Source organism: Ranitomeya imitator, chromosome 2 (assembly GCF_032444005.1).
Source record: "Ranitomeya imitator isolate aRanImi1 chromosome 2, aRanImi1.pri, whole genome shotgun sequence".
Classification (NCBI taxonomy): Eukaryota; Metazoa; Chordata; class Amphibia; order Anura; family Dendrobatidae; genus Ranitomeya; species Ranitomeya imitator.
Genome location: NC_091283.1, coordinates 646545557 through 646572380, shown reverse-complemented (window position 1 = coordinate 646572380; position 26824 = coordinate 646545557). Strand labels below are relative to the sequence as shown.

At 44.3% G+C, this 26824-nt stretch overlaps 1 protein-coding gene across 4 annotated transcripts; it reads left to right on the top strand.

Moving 5' to 3' along the window:
- Positions 1 to 342: 342 nt before the first annotated feature.
- On the top strand, positions 343 to 25094 carry LOC138665407 (oocyte zinc finger protein XlCOF22-like). Of its 4 annotated transcripts, none has more exons than XM_069752856.1 (5): positions 343 to 468; positions 19500 to 19630; positions 20182 to 20304; positions 20382 to 20505; positions 23162 to 25094. In XM_069752856.1, the coding sequence occupies exons 2-5, from the start codon at positions 19553 to 19555 to the stop codon at positions 24925 to 24927; spliced, it is 2091 nt and encodes a 696-aa protein (XP_069608957.1). In that variant the 5' UTR covers positions 343 to 468; positions 19500 to 19552; the 3' UTR covers positions 24928 to 25094. The 4 variants fall into 4 exon arrangements, with proteins under 4 accessions (XP_069608957.1, XP_069608960.1, XP_069608958.1 ...); XM_069752859.1 differs by having other exon boundaries at positions 362 to 468; positions 20393 to 20505; XM_069752857.1 differs by lacking the exon at positions 343 to 468 and adding an exon at positions 14131 to 14255.
- The last annotated feature ends 1730 nt before the right edge of the window (positions 25095 to 26824 follow it).

Sequence of the window (26824 nt, the reverse complement as noted above, 5' to 3'; positions counted from 1 at the left end):
TTACGGTCACAAGAGGAAAAATATAACAAATTGAATATAATAATATGAATGGTAACCAAAGAGGTCGGCGGTAAACTCCAAGTGTATGTGGCCTTGTGGCGCTGGCTCAGTCTGACACATTGGGGAGGCCACATGTAGATAGGGGTAATTGCCCTGCTACTTAGTGACCGCCATGGCTTGTTCTCTTATACACACGCTTAGCTTTTACCACAGGAGTCAGGAGGACGATACAGAAGGAATAAGACTACAACTCCCAGAATCCTGAGGGTCACGCATCACACGCCGCATCACTCAGCCAATCAAAAGAGAATAACGGCATTCCGGGAACGAGGCTTGAACCGCACATCCAAGAAGTGACGTCAGGCTCCGCCCCTCGTAGCTTTTCTGCATGCCCGGTGTCCGGGCTCGGCGCCGCTCTAGTACCGGTGGATGACTTCTGATGACACTCCGGGCGCTGAGCCGGTGCAGGTCAGTGCTGCGCTCACAGCTCATGCAGTCTGTCACTGCGTAGTATTTCTTTTCAGGCCACACGTCCGTTATGACGCGGCCGCTCGTGTCATGTGACTGAAGTCACGTGATTTTACCGTCACTTTTGTTTTCACTGTAGTAAATCACGCGCTTGCTTTCTTTTCACTTGCCTGAGTCACGTGACATTTGGAAAAGTCTCTAGCGTCACGTGTTTAGTGCTAGTGATACAGGAGGCTGGTCTCTTGTGCGCATGTCAGTATCTGTGACAGCTCTGGTGTGTGTGGTCAGTCTGACAATCGTCCAACATGGTGTCGTGCCCCACAGGAGTGTCCACCCGTCACTGCCAGCACTATCCCCTGTGTAACACCTCTGTTCCCCTGGGATAGTCTGACCCTGATTTATGGGTGTCTGGCCCAAATGTGTTCACCATGGCGGGGTCTGCACAGAGAGGAGCCCTATAGAAAGACCGTACACCCGGTGGGCTCCGCTCCAATAAACCGCCTATTTCCCATCAGCGTCACAGGGGGGCGCTCTATAAGCCGCTGTCGAGTGCAGACTATTCTGTCCTTCGTCAGGAAGGGGTTAATGTATACTCCTTTAACCTTTCTAGTACACGCTGTAAAGACTCCGGTATTTTTTTTTCTATTCCATATATTTGCCCACAGTAAAAGTATTACAATAAGCTTAACGCTTCCTCCCCGGTTCCAGCCCTACCTCTTTGGAGATGTGTCAGTCACAGTTGATTGGCTGCAGTGGTGATGTCACAACTACAGTGTACATGACTGCTGCAGCCAGTCACTTGGGCTCAGCATTGATCCTTATACAGTTGGCCAAAGATTGATGAGTCCTTGATTGGCCACATCGGTAATGTGCAGTAGTAGTGATGTCACCGCTGCAGCCTGTCTACAAAGACCTTAGAGGCTGCAGAGAGGCAGTGCTGGACCTGTGGTGGCGAAGTAAAACTCATTTTATAGGGGACAGGAGTAAGAATGAAAAATAAATCCCTTTTCAGCACCAAAATCCATAATACAGTATGCCCTGGTCCTTGTATGACACTTTATGCTCAGAAGAAATTCAATTTAAAAAAATCTGCTGTCTAGATTTACTGAAAGCATTCCTTAGATTAGTATGCAAGTGAGATGTCAGGGCACGGTAAGCAGGGTTGACAGTTTTGATATCATTGCTGCTTTGACAGTTCTGCCCCTCCCCTCCTCCACCCAACCCTTAGGCTAGTTTCACATTTGCGTTAGAATCCGCAGCGTTTAATCCGCATCCGCAAGTGCAGGAAAAAAACGCATATAAACACGTACAAACGCGGCGTTTTTTAGACGCATGCGGTTAAAAAAAAACGCAGCGTTTGCACGCTTTTCCATGCGTTTTTTTTCTGGGTTTGCGTTTTTGGTGCGCATGGTGAAAAATTTTACAGGAGAAAAATCTAGATAACCAGACACCGCCAATGTGACTACAGAGGGCGTGTATTTTGGGATATCTTTATATAGACCCTTGAACAGCTGAAATCTTCAGATTTTGCTCCTGTATCCTGTGTCATGATGGATCACGGTGTGTGTTGCCGGCGGCGAAGTTCACAATTAAACCACACACAATTGGGGGCAAAAAACAATAGTATTTATTTTGTTATACACAAAATTTTTATTTAACTGTGCCTGCTTGGGGTAGAGTGATGGAAACGGGGGGTGTGAAGCTGTGAGGCCTGGTTAAAGGGAACCTGTCACCCCGAAAATCACGGGTGATGTAAGCCCACCGGCATCAGGGGCTTATCTACAGCATTGTGTAATGCTGTAGATAAGCCCCCGATGTTACCTGAAAGAGGAGAAAAAGACGTTAGACTATACTCACCCAGGGGCGGTCCCGCTGCTGGTCCAGCCGGATGGGCGTCTCTGGTCCACTGCGGCGCCTCCCATCTTCATTCCAAGACGTCCTCTTTTGATCTTCAGCCACGGCTCCGGCGCAGGCGAACTTTGTCTGCCCTGTTGAGGGCAGAACAAAGTACTGCAGTGCGCAGGCGCCGGAAATGTCAGAGAAGCCCTGCGCACTGCAGTACTTTGCTCTGCCCTCAACAGGGCAGACAAAGTACGCCTGCGCCGGAGCCGTGGCTGAAGATCAGAAGAGGACGTCTTGGAATGAAGATGGGAGGCGCCGCAGCGGACCAGAGACGCCCATCCGACCGGACCAGCAGCGGGACCGCCCCTGGGTGAGTATAATCTAACGTCTTTTTCTCCTCTTTCAGGTAACATCGGGGGCTTATCTACAGCATTACAGAATGCTGTAGATAAGCCCCTGATGCCGGGGGGCTTACCTCACGCGCGATTTTCAGGGTGACAGGTTCCCTTTAAGTGTGGACGACGCAGGGGTGGTAGGAGAAGGGGCAATTAAGCTAGTGGGGTCCTGTAGTTCGGGGATAGGGCTTGACACATGAGAGGCCTGAGACACACTGGAAGGGTGAGACAAACCTGATATTACAGACACACTGGGAGGTGAGGGGGGAGGAATACTGATAGTACGCTGTTTTTTATTTTTTCTCCCTTTCTGGGATCGTCGGGTTCTGGGAAGCCTCGGTGGGCTCATATGTCGTGGCATGGTCGTGGTTGGTTACCTGTCAGGGTCCGGCTGCACTGTGCTCGTTGAGCGTGCAGCCATGCCAGAGTCCATAGTGCTCGTAGAGCGTGCAGCCATGCTAGAGTCCATAGTGCTCGTAGAGCGGAAGGCCATGCCAGAGTCCATAGCGCTCGTAGAGCAGAAGGCCATGCCAGGGTCCATTGTGCTCGTAGAGTGGAAGGCCATGCCTGGGTCCTGCTGCATTGTGGTGGTGGTGGAGCGGAAAGCCATGCCAGGGTCCATTGTGCTCGTAGAGCGGAAGGTCATGCCTGGGTCCTGCTGCATCGTGGTGGTGGTGGAACGGAAGGCCATTCCAGGGTCCTGCTGCTGCATCGTGGTGGCGGTACGGAAGGCCATGCCAGGGTCCTACTGCTGCATCGTGGTGTCAGTGGAGGAGGTCCAAGCAGGAGCAGCGGTTGTCATGGTGGTGGCGTTGGGCTGTCCTACAGCACTCGGCATGGTGGTGGTGCTGTACTGGTGTCCGGCAGTGCTAGGAATAGAGGTGGCCGTGCAGAGGTATGCAGCAGAGGTCGGCATTGAGGTTAATCGTGACAGTGAAGGCACAGGTGGATATTCCGCCACTGCTGAAAATACCGACTCTGCTGCATAGCCTGCACGTAAGCAGCATTGCAGGCCTGCATGACACTAAGCTGGAGATCAGGAGTAAGGTGTTCCGACATTCCCTGTTCAATTTGGTTAAAAAAATGATGTGCTGGCCTCTGGAGGTCGGCTTTTACTTGGTCAAGGCTTTTGGTGACCTCCTGGATACGTGTATTCATATGGCTGATGGCAGTATCCATTCGGTCACCCAAAGCCTTGAGTCCATCGTGAAAAACCGAGCTCAAGTGCAAAAACTCGGGCATAAGGGACCTGTCCGATGTCCTCTGCCGCTGCCGGGAGGAGCCCCCCAAAAAAGGGGCAGAGGACTGGGAAAGGGGAAGACCTGATGGACCAGCTTCCTGGTCTCCAGTTAATGTGGCAGGCCCACTTGCTGCAGCGCTGGTGGATGGCTGGGACGGGTCCGTGGCTGTCTGATGAAGGACCGCTCCAGAACCTGGGCCAACAGTGCTGCTCCATGTTCTGTGAAAAAAGGGAAAAAAAATGAATACCAAAAATTTACTAAACGCCAACTCCTGATGAATAGAAACATACAGATTATGGCAATATAACACAACCTAATGCACAGGAGAAATACTTACGTTCTCTGGGCAAGGACCGGTCTTAAAAATGCCAGAATGCGATGGTTTTTGTACTTTCGGATCCTTGCTCCAGAACCACTGGGAACACGGCTCTCTTGACACAGGTCCTTGTTGAAGCGGTCCTTCATCGAACGCCAACGTGTTTTGACTTTGAGCACTGTTGAAAAAACAAAAAAATATGGTTAGACAATGTACTTTTGGTCATGCTCACACAACTGTGTGTGATGAGAGAAACTCCTGAGAGTTTCTCTCATCACACACAGTTGTGTGAGCACGGCCAAGATCTCTGCTGCTTCACAATGCATTGCAATACTTACAAAATGCATTTCGGACCGACCCCAGTAGGAACGTTGTCCCAGCCATCCCACATCGCTTTGGCCACCTCATTCCATAGCCGCCGAATCGTCACATTGTCCGAGTGCTGGGGAACCCAGGTGTCCCACAACGGGACTCTCTTATGGACCAGGGAGATGAGGATATCGTTGTCAATGAGGTCCTCATCCCGTTCTGGAACCTAAAACATATGAAGACATTAAATGTTGTATACATTAACATAAGGAAAAGAAGGAAAAAAGAGGCTGAGAAATGGCATGAATAAGAAAAGTCAAGATACAATAGGAGTCCAGAAGAAAATTGTAAAGAAAGAGTAAAGTAAAGAAAGGAAGATTCAAGAATACTAAAGTGAGGATACAGTAAACAGTCAGCCTTGTATACTTACACGCTGCCGCCTTGACACTCGACCGTGCTCCTGCCCAGCCTCTGCCGCAGTAGAAGAAGTGCTCTAAAAAAAATGAAAAAAAAAATTGTCATATGTGTAGATGTGACAGTGAGTACTTACCAATCTGAGGAGGCGAGTACTCACTTCACTGACATGTTCGGCTTCAGAAGGCCCAGGACGTTGCTCCTCATCAGAGGAAGAAGACATTCTGATGCATGCAGAAAGAAAGAAATGGAAGAAATTAGGACATGTAGAGACAGAAAATAGAAAATAAAGGCATTGGCTAGGATATACTCACATTGTTCAGTGTCTTTTTTCCTCCAAGGTTCTTGCCTGCGTCTGCTCTGCTTCTCTGTCTGCTGCATAGTGACCTGCAACTGTCCACTCCCTCCCTTTATCACCTTGTATGTGAGGGGTGGCTAATCAGTGTCTAGACATGTTTTTCTCTGGTGCAACGTATGCGTTCACAAACGCAAGCAAACGCAAGTGCTTGCGGCTGCAAGCGTTCACATAGACAGCAATGCGTTTTTTTTGCGCATTTCTACCGCTAACAATCGCATACGTTTCTAGTCTGCAAATTGACGCCTCTAAAATTACTACATGTAGCGTTTACCGCGCCAAACCGCAGACGACGAAACGATGCATGCGTCGTCAAACACGGCAAAACGCAATCAAACGCAGACACTTGCGTTCCTAATGTTAAATATAGGAATACACAACGCATGCGGATTATTGCGGATGAAACGCTGCGGACACAACCGCAAATGTGAAACCGGCCTAAGTTATGTGTGTGGGTGAGGGGTTTCTGCTGATCTGGCACCTCAAGAGCTGCGCAGTTGGCATCCTCAAACTTCCAGCAAAAGCCAAATGAGGCTCCTCCTCTATCAAGTCCTCCTCTATCAAGTCCTCCTCTTCCAAGTCCTCCTCTTCCAAGTCCTCCTCTTCCAAGTCCCCCTCTTCCAAGTCCCCAAACAGTATTTTACAACAACATATGGGTTATGGTTGTGGAAATGCATAACAAACTGTTCAGCCCATTTTCTTTCTATGGCCCACTGTTATAAAAGCGCATGTGGGTTCAAATATTCAGTATACCTGAAGATGAGTTCTCTGAACGGTGTAGTTTCCATAATTGGTTCAGTTATGGGGGATTCTGCACCTCAGAGGCTCAGCAAATGAATCCTGGCATCTACAGTTTATTCTAGTCAAACTTTCACTCCAAAAATACATTAGTGTCTACCACATAAAGAATATTAGCTCATTTAGGAGAAATTGCATAACTATTATGGAGGGGTATCTCTTCTCCTATTACATTGTGAAAATGAAAATCTTGTTGCTAAAGTAGCATAAATACATTTTCGTGGCCAATGTTTCAAATTCCAAGGAGCACTTGTGAGTTCAAAGTGCTCCATCCACATGTAAATTAATTGCTTGAAGGGTATAATTGCTAAAATGGTGTCACTTCTGGGGGCTTATGCTGTTTTGGCCACTCTGGGGCTCTGCAAATGTAAAATGGCTCTCGCATTCTATTCCAGACAATTTTGGTCTCCTTCCATTTCGCCTCCTGCCCCATGACCATATTGTTTACGACCACATATTGCTGCATTTGGGAGAAGTTGCAAAACATTTACAGGGTTAATTTTCTCCTACTACTCCTTGTGAAAATGAGAAAGTTTGTGACTAAAGCAACATTATAGTGAAAGAAAATTTTTTTTCCTTTCTGCTTTTATTTCTGTGAGGCATCTGTAAGGCTACTTTCACACTTGCGTCGTTCGGCCTCCGTCGCAATGCGTTGTTTTGGAGAAAAAAAACACATCCTGCAAATGTGCCCACAGGATGCGTTTTTTTCCCATAGACTTGTATTGCCGATGGATTGCGACATACGGCCATACGTTGCGTCCGTCATGCACTGGATGCGTCGTGTCATGAAAAAACGTTCAAGGTAACATTTTTTCGTACGTCGGGTCCTGCATTTCCTACCGCGCACGTGCGGCTGGGACTCCGCCCCCTCCTCCCCGGGACTTTAGAATGGGCAGCGGATGCGTTGAAAAACTGCATCCGCTGCCCATGTTGTGCTGAATTTTCACAACGTCCTGCGGTACGTCGCGCCGACGCTTAGCGACGGCTCCGTCCCGACGGTAGTGTGAAAGAAGCCTAAGATGAAAAACTTTGACAGCAGTTTTTAATACTTTAACCCCTTTACCCCCAAGGGTGGTTTGCACGTTATGGGCCGGGCCAATTTTTACAATTCTGACCACTGTCCCTTTATGAGGTTATAACTCTGGAACGCTTCAACGGATCCCGGTGATTCTGACATTGTTTTCTCGTGACATATTGTACTTCATGATAGTGGTAAAATTTCTTTGATATTACATGCATTTATTTGTGAAAAAAATGGAAATTTGGCGAAAATTTCGCAATCTTCCAACTTTGAATTTTTATGCAATTAAATCACAGAGATATGTCACACAAAATACTTAATAAGTAACATTTCCCACATGTCTACTTTACATCAGCACAATTTTGGAACCAAAATTTTTTTTTGTTAGGGAGTTATAAGGGTTATTAGTTGACCAGCAATTTCTCATTTTTACAACACCATTTTATTTTAGGGACCACATCTCATTTGAAGTCATTTTGAGGGGTCTATATGATAGAAAATACCGAAGTGTGACACCATTCTAAAAACTGCACCCCTCAAGGTTCTCAAAACCACATTCAAGAAGTTTATCAACCCTTCAAGTGTTTCACAGGAATTTTTGGAATGTTTAAATAAAAATGAACATTTAACTTTTTTTCACAAAAAATTTACTTCAGCTCCAATTTGTTTTATTTTACCAAGGGTTACAGGAGAAAATGGACCCCAAACGTTGTTGTACAATTTGTCCTGAGTACGCCGATACCCCATATGTGGGGGTTAACCACAGTTTGGGCGCATGGCAGAGCTTGGAAGGGAAGGAGCGCCAATTGACTTTTCAATGTAAAATTGACTGGAATTGAGATGGGACGCCATGTTGCGTTTGGAGAGCCACTGATGTGCCTAAACATTGAAACCCCCCACAAGTGACACCATTTTGGAAAGTAGACCCCCTAAGGAACTTATCTAGAGGTGTGGTGAGCACTTTGACCTACCAAGTGCTTCACAGAAGTTTATAATGCAGAACCGTAAAAATAAAAAATCATTTTTTTTCACAAAAATTATCTTTTTGCCCCCAATTTTTTATTTTCCCAATGGTAAGAGAAGAAATTGGACCACAAAAGTTGTTGCACAATTTGTCCTGAGTACTCTGATACCCCATATGTGGGGGTAAACCACTGTTTGGGCGCATGGGAGAGCTCGGAAGGGAAGGAGCGCCGTTTGACCTTTCAATGCAAAATTGACAGGAATTGAGAATGGACGCCATGTTGCGTTTGGAGAGCCACTGATGTGCCTAAACATTGAAACCCCCCACAAGTGACACCATTTTGGAAAGTAGACCCCCTAAGGAACTTATCTAGAGGTGTGGTGAGCACTTTGACCCACCAAGTGCTTTACAGAAGGTTATAATGCAGAGCCGTAAAAATAAAACAAAAATTTTTTCCCACAAAAATTATTTTTTAGCCCCCAGTTTTGTATTTTCCTGAGGGTAACAGGAGAAATTGGACCCCAAAAGTTGTTGTGCAATTTGTCCTGAGTGCGCTGATACCCTATATGTGGGGAGGAACCAGCGTTTGGGCGCATGGGAGGGCTCGGAAGGGAAGGAGCGCCATTTGGAATACAGACTTAGATGGAATGGTCTACAGGCGTCACATTGTGTTTTCAGAGCCCCTAATGTACCTAAACAGTAGAAACCCCCCACAAGTGACCCCATATTGGAAACTAGACCCCCCAAGGAACTTATCTAGATGTGTTGTGAGAACTTTGAGCCCCCAAGTATTTCACTACAGTTTATAACGCAGAGCCGTGAAAATAAAAAAAAAATTTCCCCTCAAAATTATTTTTTAGCCCCCAGTTTTGTATTTTCTCGAGGGTAAAAGGAGAAATTAGACCCCAAAAGTTGTTGTCCAATTTGTCCTGAGTGCGTTGATACCCCATATGTGGGGGGGGAACCACCGTTTGGGCGCATGGGAGGGCTTGGAAGGGAAGGAGCGCCATTTGGATCGCAGACTTAGATGGAATGATCTGCAGGCGTCACATTGCGTTTGCAGAGCCCCTAATATACCTGAACAGTAGAAACCCCCTACAAGTGACCCCATATTGGAAACTAGACCCCCCCAAGGAACTTATCTAGATGTGTTGTGAGAACTTTGAGCCCCCAAGTGTTTCACTACAGTTTATAACGCAGAGCCGTGAAAATAAAAAATCTTTTTTTTCCCACAAAAATTATATTTTAGCCCCCAGTTTTGTATTTTCCCAAGGGTAACAAGAGAAATTGGACACCAAAAGTTGTTGTCCAATTTGTCCTGAGTACGCTGATACCCCATATGTTGGGGTAAACTCCTGTTTGGGCACACGGGAGAGCTCGGAAGGGAAGGAGCACTGTTTTACTTTTTCAACACAGAATTGGCTGGAATTGAGATCGGACGCCATGTCGCGTTTGGAGAGCCCCTGATGTGTCTAAACAGTGGAAACCCCTCCCAATTATAACTGAAACCCTAATCCAAACACACCCCTAACCCTAATTCCAACGGTAACCCTAACCACACCTCTAACCCAGACACACCCCTAACCCTAATCCCAACCCTATTCCCAACCGCAGATGTAATCCAAACCCTAACCCTAACTTTAGCCCCAACCCTAACTGTAGCCTTAACCCTAACTGTAGCCTTAACCCTAGTCCTAACCCTAGCCCTAACCCTAGCTGTTATGATCTGGTGGTTTAGGAGCAACATGAAACAAGCTCTGAAGGACGTGGTAACTGTACTGACCACAGTCCCTAAGCTCAACACAACATTAGAAGTAGCCGTGGAATGCTCCTAACTCTCCCTAGGCATCTCGTCACAGCCTAAGAGCTAACTACCCCTAAAGATAGAAGCAGGAAAGCTATCTTGCCTCAGAGAAAATCCCCAAAGGATAGATTAGCCCCCCACAAATAATGACTGTGAGTGGAGAGGGAAAAGACATACACAGAATGAAACCAGGATGAGCACAGGAGGCCAGTCTAGCTAAATAGATAGGACAGGATGGAATACTGTGCGGTCAGTATAAAACACTACAAAAAATCCACGCAGAGTTTACAAAAATTTCCACACCTGACTAAAGGTGTGGAGGGTAAATCTGCTTCCCAGAGCTTCCAGCAAGACAGAATTAATTCATACTGATAAGCTGGACAAACAAAGAAAGCACAGAACGGATAAGTCCACAATCTATGGACAGAAAAGAACAAGCAAAAACTTAGCTTTGCTGAACTGGTCAGGATAACAGGGAAATCCAAAGAGATGTGAATCCAACCAGGAACCATTTACAAGTGGCACTGGCTGAAAAAAAGAGCCAGGCCTAAATAGCAGAGCAGAAGAGACGATAAGTGGATGCAGCTGATGACAGCTAACTCCAAGGAGCAGCCATACCACTTGAAACCACAAGAGGGAGCCCAAGAGCAGAACTCACAAAAGTGCCACTTACAACCACCGGAGGGAGCCCAAGAGCGGAATTCACAACACCTAGCCCTAACCCTAGCCCTGACCCTAATGGGAAAATGGAAATAAATACATTTTTTTAATTTTTCCCTAACTGGGGGGGTGATGAAGGGGGGTTTGATTTACTTTTATAGCGGGTTTTTTAGCGGATTTTTATGATTGGCAGCCATCACACACTGAAAGACGCTTTTATTGCAAAAAATATTTTTTGCGTAACCACATTTTGAGAGCTATAATTTTTCCATATTTGAGTCATGTGAAGTCTTGTTTTTTGCGGGACGAGTTGAAGTTTTTATTGGTATCATTTTCGGGCACGTGACATTTTTTGATCACTTTTTATTCTGATTTTTGTGAGGCAGAATGACCAAAAACCAGCTATTCATGAATTTCTTTTGGGGGAGGCGTTTATACCATTCCGCGTTTGGTAAAATTGATAAAGCAGTTTTATTTTTCGGGTCAGTACGATTACAGCGACACCTCATTTATATCATTTTTTTATGTTTTGACGCTTTTATACGATAAAAACTATTTTATAGAAAAAATAATTATTTTTGCATCGCTTTATTCTGAGGACTATAACTTTTTTATTTATTTCCTGATGTTGCTGTATGGCGGCTCGTTTTTTGCGGGACAAGATGATACTTTCAGCGGTACCATGGTTACTTATATCTGTCTTTTTGATCACGAGTTATTCCACTTTTTGTTCGGCGGTATGATAATAAAGCGTTGTTTTTTGCCTCGTTTTTTTTTTTCTTACGGTGTTTACTGAAGGGGTTAACTAGTGGGACAGCTTTATAGGTCGGGTCATTACGGACGCATTACTAAATATGTGTACTTTTATTGTTTTTTTTTTTAATTTAGATAAAGAAATGTATTTATGGGAATAATATTTTTTTTTTCATTATTTAGGATTTTTTTTTTTAAATTTTTTTCCACACTTGGAAATTTTTTTTTAAACTTTTTTACTTTGTCCCAGGGGGGGACAATACAGATCGGTGATCTGACAGTTTGCACAGCACTTTGTCAGATCACCGATCTGTCAAAGAGCGCTGCAGCGTTACCAAGTGCGTGCTCTGAGCAGGCACTTGGTAAGCCACCTCCCTCCCTGCAGGACCCGGATGCCACGGCCATATTGGGAGGAAGGTAGGAGACTGCGGGGTTGCTGCAGGGGTCTCAGGGAAGCCCGCAGGGAGCCCCCTCCCTGCGTGATGCTTCAGTGCACCGCCGGAACATCGCGATCATGTTTGATCGCGGTGTGTCGGGGGTTAATGTGCCGGGGGCGGTCTGTGACCACTCCTGGCACATAGTGCCGGATGTCAGCTGCGATAAGCAGCTGACACCCGGCCGCGATCGGCCGCGCTCCCCCCGTGAGCGTGGCCGATCGCGCTGAACGTACTATTCCGTCCTTGGGAAGTAGGGTCCACCCCACATGGACGGAATAGTACGTCTAATGGCAGAAAGGGGTTAAGGCTCTGTGCACACATTCAGGATTTTTTGCGGTTTTTCGCGATAAAATCGCGAAAAAAATGCATACATTAACCATCCTATTATTAGAATGCAATCCGCATTTTTTTGTGCACATGTTGCATTTTTTTCCGTGGCGGAATCGAATTCCAGAAAAAAACCACAGCATGTTCATTCTTCGTGCGGAATCGTGGGGATTCTGCACACATAGGATTGCATTGATCCGCTTACTTTCCACATGTGGCTATGCCCACCATGCGGGAAGTAAGTGGATCATGTGCGGTTGGTACCCAGGGTGGAGGAGAGGAGACTCTCCTCTAGGCCCTGGGAACCATATACCTGTAAAAAAAAAAAAAAGAATTAAAATTAAAAATCATGATATTCTCACCTTCCGGCATCCCCAACAACCTTCCCGCTCCTCGAGATGCTTCTGTTCCCAGGGATGATTTGCGGCAATGACCTGTGATGACGTACCGGTCTCGTGAGACTGCTACGTCATCTGGGGTCATTGCCGCGAGGCATTACTGGGAACGGAAGCTGCTGGGAGCATCGCGAGGAGCAGGAAGGCTGCAGGGGATGCCGGAAGGTGAGAATATCACGTTTTTTTTTTTTTTTTTTAATTATTTTTAGCATTCTATCTTTTTACTATTGATGCTGCATAAGCAGCATCAACAGTAAAAAGTTGGTCACACTTGTCAAACACTATGTTTGACAAGTGTGACCAACCTGTCAATCAGTTTTTCAAGCGATGCTACAGATCACTTGGAAAACGCTAGCATTCTGCAAGCTAATTACGCTTGTAAAATTCTAGTGTTTAGCGGGAAAACGCATGCCAATTCCGCAGGCATTTTACACGCGGAACAGTTGCGCAATTGCCGCGGCAATTCCGGACATGTGCACATAGCCTAAGGGATGCAGTTTTAAAAAATGTATCACTTTTGGATGTTTTCCAATAAATAGGCCCCTCAAAGTCACTTTTAAAGTGATTAGGTCCTTAAAAAAAAACTGTTCTTAAAAAGTTCCCACAAAGCGACTGATAGCGGTCTTTTAGTGTATCCCGCATATTATTTGCCATAACCCCAACAATTGACACGTGCATAATAACAAAGCTATTTGTGTCTACTTACTAATGAAAACTTAAAAAAAAAATATGGCCATTATGTTGTGTGTGCATACAAGAATATGTTGGAAGGTAATACTGGTGAGGCTATACATGGGAGTAAAATTTAAACCAAATTAATTGTTATTGATGTACTTGAAGAATTCTAATACGGAATGCTACAATCCACCTCCAGAATCCCGGAGTGTCTATCAGCCATATCCTCTTTCTTCTCCTCTCGCTTCCTCAAACTCAATGTGGACAAATCTGAACTCATCATCTTTCCTCCATCTCATAGATCTTCCTCACCTAATCTATCTATCGCAATTAGCGACATCACGCTTTCCCCCCAATACCGGAAATCCACTGCCTCGAGTAACCATTGACTCTGCCCTGTCCTTCAAACCGCACATCCAAGCTCTTTCCACCTCCTGTCGCCCACAGCTGAAAAATATCTCCAGAATCCGTCCTTTCCTCAACCGTCAATCTACTAAAATGCTTGTGCATGTCCTCATCATCTCGCGCCTCGACTACTGCAACATCCTTTTCTGTGACCTTCCTGCTAACACCCTTGCACCTTTGCAGCCCATCCTTAATTCTGCTGCCCGACTAATTCATCTCTCTCCTCGCTACTCCTCCGCTTTCCCCCTCTGCAAATCTCTTCACTGGCTCCCATTCCCTCAGATTATCCAGTTCAAATTACTAATACTGACCTACAAAGCCATCCATAACCTGTCTACTCCATATATCTCTGAACTAATCTCCCGATATCTTCCCTCATGTAATATCTGGTCCTCCCAAGACCTCCTTCTCTCCTCCACACTTATTCACTCCTCACCCAACCGCATAACAAGACTTCTCCAGAATATCCCCCATCCTCTTGAATTCTTTGCCCCAACACGACTATCAACCACATTCTCATCCCTCAGACGGAACCTGAAAACCCACCTCTTCAGGAAAGCTTACAGCCTGCACTGACCCCGCTGCCTTCTCACCACTAAAGGAGCTACCGCCTCACCAACACTGGAGCTGCTGCAACCCTCAACCTATTGTCTCCTTCCCCACCATCTTGTAGAATGTAAGTTCGCAAGGGCAGGGTCCTCGCCGCTCTGTATTAGTGTGTAATTGTTGGTCTGCTTACTGTAAGTGATGTCTGTAATTTGTATGTAACCCCTTCTCATGCACAGCACCATGGAATCAATGGTGCTATATAAATTATTATTAATAATTAAAATAGCATCAATTAAACTTCTTCAGAGGACCAGATTTGTCCAGAGCATGCCCCAGGATAGGAAAGATGGTAGGTCTTCCCAACTGCCCATATACTGGTTGGTGTAACTGAGGGGCGAACCTTATACCCATGACGGTACCAGAACGTCTGTAGGAATATGTATTCTGTATAAAAAATAGTTATGCTCCAATATTAACACAATGCAATCAACAATAAATTCAGTTTGTTCCTGGGGAAAATTACTTAATTTTGCTAAGGAAATATTAGCTTTATTTAATCCTCTGTTTTAACTTGATGGGTCATTCTGATTACAGCTATACCAAATGTATCCATATATTATTTCTAAACACTCTTTTTTGGTGATTACTTTGTATTTCCGTTCATACTGCACCCACACACACAAATGATACACCATTTGAAAGGTAAACTTGCCCCCTTCAGCAAGAAAATAGCCAAACAAACCACACATAAACCTGCAGTAAGGAAAAACTGACCTGCAGGTGGCATCACACTACCCCAAAGCACACTACCACAAAGCTTGCCGAAGTTCTTGCCCAGCCTGCAAACACATTTGTAAACATGCACTGCTTTTTCGGTGATTACTTCACCCCACACACGCAAATAATACACCATTTGAAAGGTAAACTTGCCCTCTTCAGCAAGAAAAGACACAAACAAACCACACATTCACAATTTGATCAATAAATACAGTTTAAACATTCATTTTCAGAAACCTGCAGAAAAAAACAACCTGCAGGTGGCACCACAACCTCAAGACTTTTTTTAGCCTCTACTTATCAAGCCAATTTATTGTATTACCAATCTACATATATAAATACCTCTCTGTGTTCATCATCTCATTAAATATATTAACATTTGACCAGCTTGATTTTCCTGAAATTACCTGCGCCCCCGGCAACCAATGTAGGAAAATTTCGCACGGGCCAACTAGTATAGGTTTATTTTAATTTTGTTTACTTGTGTCCTAAAAATAATTGTTATTCTGTCACCATATTTTGAGAAATCCACAGTTCAGTTAAAATTTAACATGCATATAGATGCACTGCACAAACATTTTGAAGTGTATTTTATTCCACTAGCAAGTGATTTTTTTCAGATGTTTCAGTTCGAGGGAATCTTTGTCAGTTTTATCTGTGTAAGATGGTAAGCAAATAAGTGGCATGAACCTTCAGATTCAAGTCTCACTGGTCCATCAAAACTACTTCTGAACTGAATTGATGCCTGAAAACCATTCTAGCACTGAGTTGCCACCTTAAAAACACTTCTAAATTTGTTTTGGAAAGTTTATATTATTAAAAATGTATTCAAACGTGAAGTAGACATATCGTAAATATTAATTATTAATGGAAACCTGTCGGGTCCGATAACGCTATTAACCTACAGGTATAGGGTTAATCTGCAGATTAATAGCTTTATGAAGGTGCCTGAGTGCCATACGGAAAGTGCGGCAACTGGAAGAAAATCAATTTTATTTTGCCTGGGAGCCGGTGACTTTGTCTTGCCGGTGTGCCCGGAGCAATTACAGTCACTGCTCACAACACGGAGTGTCTTCTACGGAGTGGTGACTAATTCTTTATTTTCTCCCAGGTGCCACAGTTTCATTACTGCAGATTAATACTGCTAACAGATGTCACAGGCTCCCTTTAAATGGAAACTAACAGGTGATGCATACTGCCCAGTTCACAGTGGCATTTATCAGACACTGGCTGTATGATTGCAGCCAGGTATGTTTTACCCTGAAACGCTATTACTTATCCGAAAAGAACATACCTTAAAAGCATGGACCGAGTTGTGCTGGATATTAGTCAGACAGGGAAGTCCACGTTGGCTTCTCCCTGCCCGCTGCCAGTGACTCACAGGTCTCATCCTGTAAGTAAGTCAAGGCCAGTTTTTTTTCTGGGTAGTGATGTGGTTCATATTTAGCTTTTTGGGTGAATTGTCACCAGGTTGAATTTTCATTAGGCTTTCAGTTATATTTTTTGGGCATCGACTTTCCCACTTTGATGGCTACATAGCTAATGTCTTTGAAAAGATGGTGTCAGGATTGCTTTCATTGTATCAGTAAGTCTAAAAAACTTGAAATTCTTCCCATAATATGACAAGAGTCATTTGTGATCAAAAAGTAACCTTTTGGGGGCGTGGTTTGCCAGGGGAAAGGAGCAGACGTGTTCCATAGGAGCTCCTGCCAATTCCCCTAAAAATGCTACTTAAAGCTTACTAAAAGCTAGAATATCTGCCTCTAAACCCTGTCGGAACATAGCAGGAATGGGACCCTCAAGGAAAAACGCTGGCACAAGGAAGATATCTCCCTTACCGGGAGTGAAAAAGCAACTGCTAGTGTCTAATGGAGGACGGCTCTCCTCGGGAGAAAGGCAAAGTAGTCCCGCATCTAACCGACAGCATCCCAGCAAACACTTGGAGGAGCAGAGACCTAAAATACAGCCTAAGAAGACCCACAAGAACATTCAGCCTTCTACAGACAAGAAAACCGAAAATTCGGGGACAATCACAGGTGCCAATGCGAGAGACAGGACAGCGGTGGAGAAGCACATAGCGAGGACTCGGCGGATGGATACTAAAGCCGACTCCCCATGGTTGCCTAGAAGAGGAGCGCTTCTCCCTGCAGCAGCCGCGACTCTGGAAGGAGTGAGTCGGAAGAACCGGCGGATTGCAACGGGGCCGCAGATCGCCCGGACACAGCTGACAGGAGACGGTGAGAGCCGGCGGGACCGAAGTGCATTGAACAGCGGGGGGATCTCTCCGGCGCCCGGAACTCATATTAGCAGCCTCAGACATGACGCGCCGGAGTTCGTCCCTGCGAAGGAGGAAGGGAGTGTGTCCGGGATGTCAGCTGATGGAACTGACGAAGAACGCAGTGAGTTACAATGGAGAGAGAGGGGTGGAGGAGCTGGGACACAGGGCAGGCGGCTTATTAATAAGCCAGAGGCTTTCCCAACACCTACTGCAGCACTGGAGCTTAATAAACTATACAATGTGCAGGAGTTTGAGTCCCTCAAATCACCGCTACCCTCCCTCAATAAGGCAGAGACTTTATTTATAGAGCTCGGAATCCAGCTTAATACCACCAATGATATCCTCCCTTTAAATAAGGAATGCTCTTTAAGTGGGAGTAAACCCCTTCCAGATGGTGAAGCGCCAAGACTAACTGGAAAGCAGTCACAGGCGTGGATTGATTCGTGCACCTCATATTTTATGGAGAGGATTAATTCGGTTGTCAGAGAGAAACCTGACCAGTCGTCTAAAGATTACAGAGACACTGATAGGAATTTACAAACAAATGACAATACTAATACCTCTCATTTAGTCCCTGACTTGACTATTCTGTCAAAGAGTGAGGAAAGCTTTGAAGCTGCAAAGCGTGAGGACTCTTCAATTTACTCTGACCAAGAGGATAATAATTCCTTTAGTGAATTTGATTCTGAGGACACCACCTACTCAAATTTTCAGTCTGAGGAGTTTGGTTACACTGAGGACTCAAACTGCTCAAGGAGATCATCAAAAGATTCAAGTACCAGCGGCTTGGTACAGGAGCAATCATACTCTGAGGCTACCGATTTCTCACTAATAGACAACATTTTAGCCTCTGATGAACAACCCTCAGAGAGTTTTTTGGTCAATTTAGCTAAGGCTCTCCTAACCTCTATGAGCTTAAAAGGAGCTCAGACCTCTGAGAAATTTATTAAGAACCTCTTCAAAGACACTTTCTCACAAATCAGTACCACCCCACACTCTGATATGAATAAAGCTCCGAAGAGATCTCTATACACTCAAAAAAGTCCGGTCCCTCAGAATACTCATCGGGAGGCAGCAAAAGATGTAGAGGGCGTCTCCGGGTGGTCGGTCCCATTGGATTATTTAGAGACTGAAGTGGCTGCATTCAGGATTGGACTAGCTAATTTCGAGAACTTTAAAAGGAAAAATAACTTGAAAATTCGTGGGATTCCGGAATCAGTAAAAAAATCGCAACTGGGAGGTTACGTCTCCTCTATGATCCTCCACCTGTTCCCTGAAACTCAAGGGAGAAATCTGATTCAAAAAATTTTCAGAATTCGAAGACCATCTTCTCTACCGCCGAACATAGCTGCAGATGTGGTCGTCTCTTTTTATCCCAACTGGCTGAGAGATTCACTGCTTAACGTCACGAAAGAATCAAGGTTCCTCTCCTCTCTGTATGGCCATTTAGCCTTTTACAGAGACTTATGTAGGGACACTGTACAAAAACGTAAGATGTTTCAACAAACTACCCAAAGACTGCAACAAGCTGGAATCCGGTATAATTGGCATCAGTATTCTAATCTGAGGTTCTACTACGCATCGAAATGGAACGTTTTCTCTTCCTCGGCAGAAGCAGCTGTCTTCCTGAACCAAGCAGGCGTGGTCTTCTCCGGGTCTTCGCCTAGTCCCACTTCCTCAACTTAATACAAACCTTAGTTAAAAATTCCGAAATTTTTTTTTCTTTTTCTTTTTTATACAGATATTCTACATTATAGCATTTAAAAGAACCGAACTTTTCGCCCAATAGGTCTGAGTGTTATCTTTGATGACCCAGACGCAACAGGCCTTCTTATAATATTATGTATCTCTCTGGTCAACTGATATAGTCTTAGATGTTACAGATGCTAACTTTTGTGAATTATGCGTAGTTTTTTTTTTTTCTTTTTTAAAAAAAATCCAACTCTTTTTAGGTAACGATCTTAAGCTATAACGCAGCGACAGAGTGCCAGAGCTGAAATTATCTAATTTTTCATAGCATTTTAATGAGAAGTCATACAATACTAACTGTGTATTTATCTTTGATTATGCTAATAGAGTACAATAGCAACTTTTTTTTCTTTTTCCTTCAGGTATTGCATATAAGTTCCAGATATTATATTTATACCAAGTATTGTATATGTGCCTGTCTCCCCTATTGCTATAGGGGTTCAATTTTTCCCTTCTTCAAATCCCACCCTTTCCCTTCCCTTCCTGTCTTTCCCTTTCTATAAGTTAAAGTTCAATAAAAACATATAAACAAAAAAAAAAAGTAACCTTTTATTTAATCAACTGCAGAATCCTGGACATCGGTTCCATATGTTACCAAGGCGGCATCAAGTCTCCCTAAAATGACGGAGAAGACTAGGAGTCCTCTAATGGAGATATTAAGTGTCACCCTGGAGATCCTCTGTGTGCTGACTGGAGAGGTGAGGGCTTCTCGAAATGTCTCAGGGATCTATCAGTGGTTGGTGCCACACCAGTTGTGAATTGAATCTGAGTATTAATTCTAGATAATTTTGATAAAAACATAGGGAATCTGAATTCAGGCTGTAGCGCTTTAATTTGCAGTTGGGTATTTAAATCTGAGACCAGTTTTAGGATCTATAAAGTAATTATGACTACACAATTTGAAAAGGAAGAGGATTAATTGTAATGAGCAGGAGAATCGCGGCCTGGGAGGAGCAGAGTACACTACCTGCAGGTACGGTAACGGGAACTTCACTGGCGTCTGTGGGGGAGAGAAGTGCCTACAGAGCTTGGGATACAAGGGTGTGGATATCGCTAGCATAGAATGGGAAGTGCTATCAAAATGATAGTGGCTCGTATTTCCATCAAGGTCTACATTGGAAACAAACAAATGGTGTATCCAACAGAATTAACACAGGAAGGTTAAGTAGGTTGTGATTGTGGTTTTTGCCTGAAATATGCCATTACGGATCTCTATATTGTAACTACCAATGTTTACATGATCTTGTAGGATTCTGTAATAATGAAAAAGTGTAGCGAATGGGTGAAAACGCAGTCACTGATACACAGGAAAAGGAATTACAAGAAGATCCTAGACCTCACCAACAAGATCATTGAGCTGCTGACTGCAGAGGTGAGCGCTGCAGGGAATACGGGGATATATTCTACCATCACCCTAGGCTTTGGATAATTACTCATTGTGTGTGTCAGGTTCCTTTTAGATATGATGACGTCACTGTCTATTTTACCATGGAGGAGTGGGAGTACTTAGAAGAACACAAGGATCTGTACAATCATGTCATGATGAAGAATGGCCAGTCCCCTATGGCTCTGGGTAAGTTTACAAGTAGTGATGGTTGTTCAGCAAATATACATAGCTATTATTGGAAATAAGAAATGGGCAGTGTTCCAGAAGATATTGAAAAAGTGGGGTACTATATTGCTCCCATATTTGTGGATTGAGATGGGTCAATAAATTACCCACTTTTTTATCACCATTCATCATCCTTTTGAAGAATGCGGAGTGGTTGGGCACTGTGCTTTTTTTAATTTTTCAGTTATTATTGGTGGTAGCTTCTGAAAAGCCAGGTGACATTGTTGCTTTCTACATCTTGAAATGGGTTTACAATAATGTGTAGTTGTCCATTATCGGAGAGTAAAGGAGTAATGTCTTCTACATGGTTTAAAGGGAACCTTGCCACTAGGAAAATGCCGTCCAATCTGCAGGCACCATGTTATAGGGCAGGAGGAGCTGAACAGATTGTTATATAGTTTTGTGAGAAAAGATTCAGCGTAACCTGTGATTTCTTCATTTAATTCTCTGCTCTTTCTGAGAGATTTATTCCAATGGGCGGTCCTGTCAGTGACTGACAGCTTTCTTTATCAGTGTGCATAAATTTATAGCTGTCAGTCACTGATGGGACCGCCCACTGGACCAAAGATCCCAGAAAGAGCAGAGGTGAAAATGATTAAATCACAGATTATACTGAATCTTTTCTCACAAAACTATATAGCAATCTAGAGGAGGGAGGATCAGGGAGTTTCCACGTAATGATGATTGCAGTCGACTGGGGCTGAATCTGATGAACCACAGGTGGGTGCCGATCCTGCTGGTGAGCACAGCTGTAACAGAAGAGGAAAAGGATCTTAACGGCACTGCAACCAGGTAAAGTGAAAAAAAAAATCTTTATTTAGGCATAATTAAGCAATACGAAATCCCATAAAAAGAATAAGAAAACAGCGGCACTCACCAATCATGGACCCGTAGAAGTGCTATCCGCACGAAACGGCCGTCGTCCTCCTGTACTCCCCGCACCCCTGTAACTTCTTAGCAAGAGACTGTATTAATCTGTACATGGATTAAGTACTGCGCATCAGCAAATTGGTGAGTGCCGCTGTTTTCTTATTCTTTTTATGGGATTTCGTATTGCATTACTCGCACACAGCTGAGCACCAAAAACCGATTGCACACTAATGTTGGCACGTGAAGGAGAAATGTGATCGCAGGATTGCAAGTTTTCGTGCTGCTGAGTAGCTGGTCCGAGTGCCATTCCAATTCTGGAGATTTCTACGAGATAATTAAGCAATAGTTAAAAACAAAGGACAGTGAATTAAAAATACATATAGCAATCTACTCAGCCTGGCCTGCTCAAGGGTTTTGTGGGCCCCAGACGAAAGAGTCTCAGTGGGCCCCTTTAATACATACCATGAATCATTATGCACAGATACAGCAGAGAAATTTAGGTATAGTGCAATGCCAAAGATTTCACTACTACATTGTAGTATAATGCACAGCCCATAGTCATCCATGTAGTGTAATTAACAGCCTTTAGTCATCCATGTAGTATAATGCACAGCCCATAGTCATCCATGTAGTATAATGCACAGCCCATAGTCATCCATGTAGAATAATGCACAGCCTTTAGTCATCCATGTAGTATAATGCACAGCCCATAGTCATCCATGTAGTATAATGCACTGCTCATAGTCATCCATGTAGTATATAATGCACAGCCCATAGCCCTCCATGTATTGTTATGCATGCCCCATAGTCATCCATGTAGTATAATGCACAGCCCATAGTCATCCATGTAGTATAATGCACAGCCCATAGTCATCCATGTAGTATAATGCAAAGCTCACAGTCATCCATGTAGTGTAATGCACAGTCCATAGTCATCCATGTAGTGTAATGCACAGCCCATAGTCATCCATGTAGTATAATGCACAGCCCATAGTCATCGACGTAGTATAATGCAAAGCTCACAGTGATCCATGTAGTGTAATGCAAAGCTCACAGTGATCCATGTAGTGTAATGCACAGCTCATAGTCATCCATGTAGTGTAATGCACAGCTCATAGTCATCCATGTGGTATTATGCACACCCCGTAGTCATTCATGTGGTATAATGCACAGCCCATAGTCATCCATCTGATATAATGCACAGCCCATACTCATCCATGTAGTACTATGGCCACCGTGTACTCAATGATTTAAAAAAAAACAAAAAACCTTCCCTCGCTCCCCCGTTGTGCGCCGTCCTCTTCTGAAGCTGTTAGCTGACTTCAGCCTGCAAGCAAAGGCGGCACATGACGTCACTGCCATGCACCCTCTGTCACATGCATGCTGACGTCATCTGTTGGCCTCTGATTGGCCGGCACCTTGTAATGGCCCACACGGAATCGATGGGTCAGTGCGCCGTGATACAGTTTAGCTGAATGTGCGTCCAAGGATGCACATCCAGCTGAAGTATTTTCTTGCTTCAGCGAGACTGGTCACAACAGCGATTGGCTCCCCCCACGTTTGTCCGCACTCCTGACAGATGCCCAGATGTACTGGATGGTGACGCCGGCCCTGCTACTCAGCTCCCTCGGCTCTACAACAAGATTCCTGCAGATTGGACTGCATTTTCATGGTCACAGGTTCCCTTTAGGCCTGATTAACATTTTTCTTAATAAACTAATAACAATTGTACATATCTCCCTACCAGATACTACTGAAAGCCAAAAGGTCCCAACAGGAAATCATATTGATGTTATAACAAGAAAACATTTTGGTGTGCCAGAAGAATCCACCAATTCACAAGCCTCCCAGTCTGAGGACAAAAAGATCTGCCATTCAGAAGCACATTTGTCATCTGTCTTCAGTGATAGAAAAAATGTCATACTAGATAAACAGTATGATGTTACCTCGCCCAATTCCCAGTCAGCAGGGGAATCCGTCTCTTGTAATAGACTAAAATCTGACAGCAGTTTCTTTTTGAAAGAGAATAGTTCCAACCAAGCAAAAGAGAAGGAGCAAGCATTACTGGAGAAACCATTATGTGCTCAGGATTCCCAGGAAGATCTCCTTTTACTTAATATAAAAGAAGAACAAAGTTCATGTGAGGAAGATTTTACTGATATAGAAACTTTAACAGTTACCGATCTTGAAGAAATAGACCATGCATCTCCTGCCAAAGACTCAGACTACATTAGGAGTCCACACGTTACAAGAACTTCCAATTCTCCAGGCCCTAACCAAGAATGTAGTGAAATAGAATACACACAGGGTCCATCAGGTGGTAACTTCATGGACTCAGATATAATATCCTTAAATGGTGAACAGATACCCCAATGTTCTTATTGTTTAAAGGCATTCAACAACGATACACAACTTAATTTGCACATAAAGAGTCACAAAAATCAGAAAACATTCACGTGCTCAGAATGTGGAGAATGTTTTTCTAAAAAATGTGAGCTTGTGACACATCGTAGCGTTCACATGGGAGAAAAACCCTTTGCCTGTCCAGAGTGTGGGGAACAGTTTGCCAATTGTGCAAATGTCATTGCCCATCAAGCGATTCATAAACAACCAATATCTATGGATACTGACCCATTGCTTGCTCAGAAAGATGAAGCTTCAGTTTTATGCTCAGACTGTGGAATGAATTTTAAAAGCGGCAAAGATTTTTCTGACCATCAAAAGAGCCACAAGCCAGAGAAAATATACGTATGCCCTGTGTGTGGTAAAGATTTCACAACAAGAGGACATCTTAGTAACCACAGTAGAATTCACTCCGGGGGGAAACGTGGTGTGTTCTCTGAAAGTGAAGAACGTGCTCCACAAACACGAAAGAGACCATTTATATGCTTTGGATGTGGTAAATGTTTCCCAAGTCGTTCCCATTTAGACAGACATGAAAGAATCCATACAGGAGAGAAACCATTCTCATGTTCTGAATGTGACAAGCGATTTACCGACCGTTCTGGCCTGGTGATACATCAAAGGATACATACCGGAGAAAAGCCATATTCATGTAATGACTGCGGTAAATGTTTTCGAGATCGCTCCGGACTTGTCGTCCATCAGAGACATCACACTGGACAGCAGCCATTCAGGTGCCTTAAGTGCGGAAAGTGTTTTCACAATAGGGCACGGCTGGAACGACATGGAGGCGTTCACAAGACAGAAGAATTACATCATTGCCCAGAGTGTCATCAGCCTTTTACAAGTGTTTCTGCCGTGACTACTCATTACAGAAGTCACTTTGGAGAACACCTTAGTGATCAGGCCATTGAAAACATCGCTTTTCAATCCCTTCATCGAGGCCAAACAAGGTATAATAGAACAGAGAAGTCGCAACATGTCCACCCTGAAGGTGTTACCAGTGCAGAGTTAGATCAGGAGGCTCATCCCACTGAAATGGTTTCAACTTCTAGAAAGTGTAGAAAGTTACCTCTTGCTCGTACTTTTCTGGTGCATAAAAGAAGATGAACTGAAAGCAAAATATTTTCCTGTTCTCAATGTGATGAGTCTTTTTTAGATCTTTCAAGTTATAATTCACATGAGCAACAACACCCCGGGGAAGAGCCAAACAAATGTCCAAAATGTGGGAAATGTTTTGTTTTGAAAGGTTACCTAATTAAACACTTAGAAACCCATGCGTGATATGTTTTCTGTGAATTAATGGACTCCCTGTGTCTATTGGGTATTTAAAGGGAACCTGTCACCCCCAAAATGGAAGGTGAGCTAAGCCCACCCGCATCAGGGGCTTATCTACAGCATTCTGTACTCCACAAGTGACAAAGTGGGGGAGGGAATATCCGGGTACGGTCATGGGCTCTGTAAAATCCCGATAGCAGTAAGCAACTAAGATTTTTCCCTTCTCCCATGACATGTTGATTGACACCCCCGCTTTTTCCCGCTGTGGAATGGGCCTTCAAGTTTTCAGGAACCGACCTATTACTAGAGGTGTATGCTAAGCTAATGGCATCCTTATTTCATCTAGCTATGGTCTCCCTTGTAACACCAAGCTCCTTCCTGATCCCCTGGAACAACACGAATAAGGCTTCACTCTTCTTCCATTGTCTTGTCCTGTATAGGTACTGTATCAAGGCCCTCTTAACATCTAATGTGTGAAGTCTGTGTTCCTCTGCAGTCTTTGGTTTTCTACAGGAGGGAAGAACCACTTCCTGAAATTTTGAGGCAACCTTGGGGAGATAAGCCAGATCTGGCCTCAAAACTACTCTATCATCCGATATCTGCATAAATCGATAATTAATGGATAGAGCCTGTAAATCACTAACCCTGTTGGCTGATGTCAGAGCCACTAACCTCACTATCTATAGTGTTAGTATTTTAGCTGGCACTTCATGTAGGGGCTCAAAGAGCGATTTTGTTAACGCTTAAAGGACTAGATTTAAGTCCCAAGGAGGCATCTTTGGAGCTTGAATTGGTCTTGACCTATGACATGCCTTAATAAACCTAACCACCCATTTATCTGCCTCCAGGTTATAGTTGTATAGCACTGCTAAGGCCGATACCTGCACCTTAAGGGTGCTGGTGGCTAGGCCCATCTCCTTACCCCTGAAGAAACTCTAATACTGTATGGTTCTGATTGGAACCTTACTTCCAACAGTCTGCCCTGAAAAAAGCTAAAAACTAAGACCATATTCTTCCATATATCCTAGTCCTACAGGAATTCTACAATGCATTAGGGTAGCAACTAACGCCGGGGAGAATCCTTTCTGTGTTAATAGTGCCCTCTGAAAATTCAGGCTGTCAAATGTGTAGTCCCGGATGGCCGCTGACGTTCCTGGTGCGCTACCTCATTGGGAAGCACCGGATAGCCACCGGATATCCATCCTGCGTCCCGCGCATGCGCAGACCCAGTCGGCCTCGCTTTCTGGTGCACTTGTCACCAGGGCACACCGGCTCCATCCAGCGTCCCCGGCACATGCACAGACTCAGAAGCAAGTCCCGCCACATTTCGCTGGGCGCGCCTGGAGCCCACAGCGCGCGCAGACCCGGGACCTCGTGTCGGCCAGAGACCATTATAGCTGGCTGTCACTCAGTGCCGAGGATGTGATTACAGCCACCAAAACCATGCCAACCCATCCCTATGACTGAAAATCCTAGCCTGCCGGGAAGAATAAAGTTAATTTCCTCCCGGCAGCACAGTTCTAAGTGCGAGCACGGCACGGTGTCAGAACACTGTTACCCTGCAGAATAACCCCATATCTGCAGGTTAATAGCGTTATTTTACAAGATAGGTTCCCTTTGTTAAAGTCATCCATTTATTTATTCAGCATACTCCCAAATCTAAACTGCTGACTCCGCTGGGTTCCTAACAATTTGAAATCAGATTATTGCTGGGAAGTTTTTAGTCAAA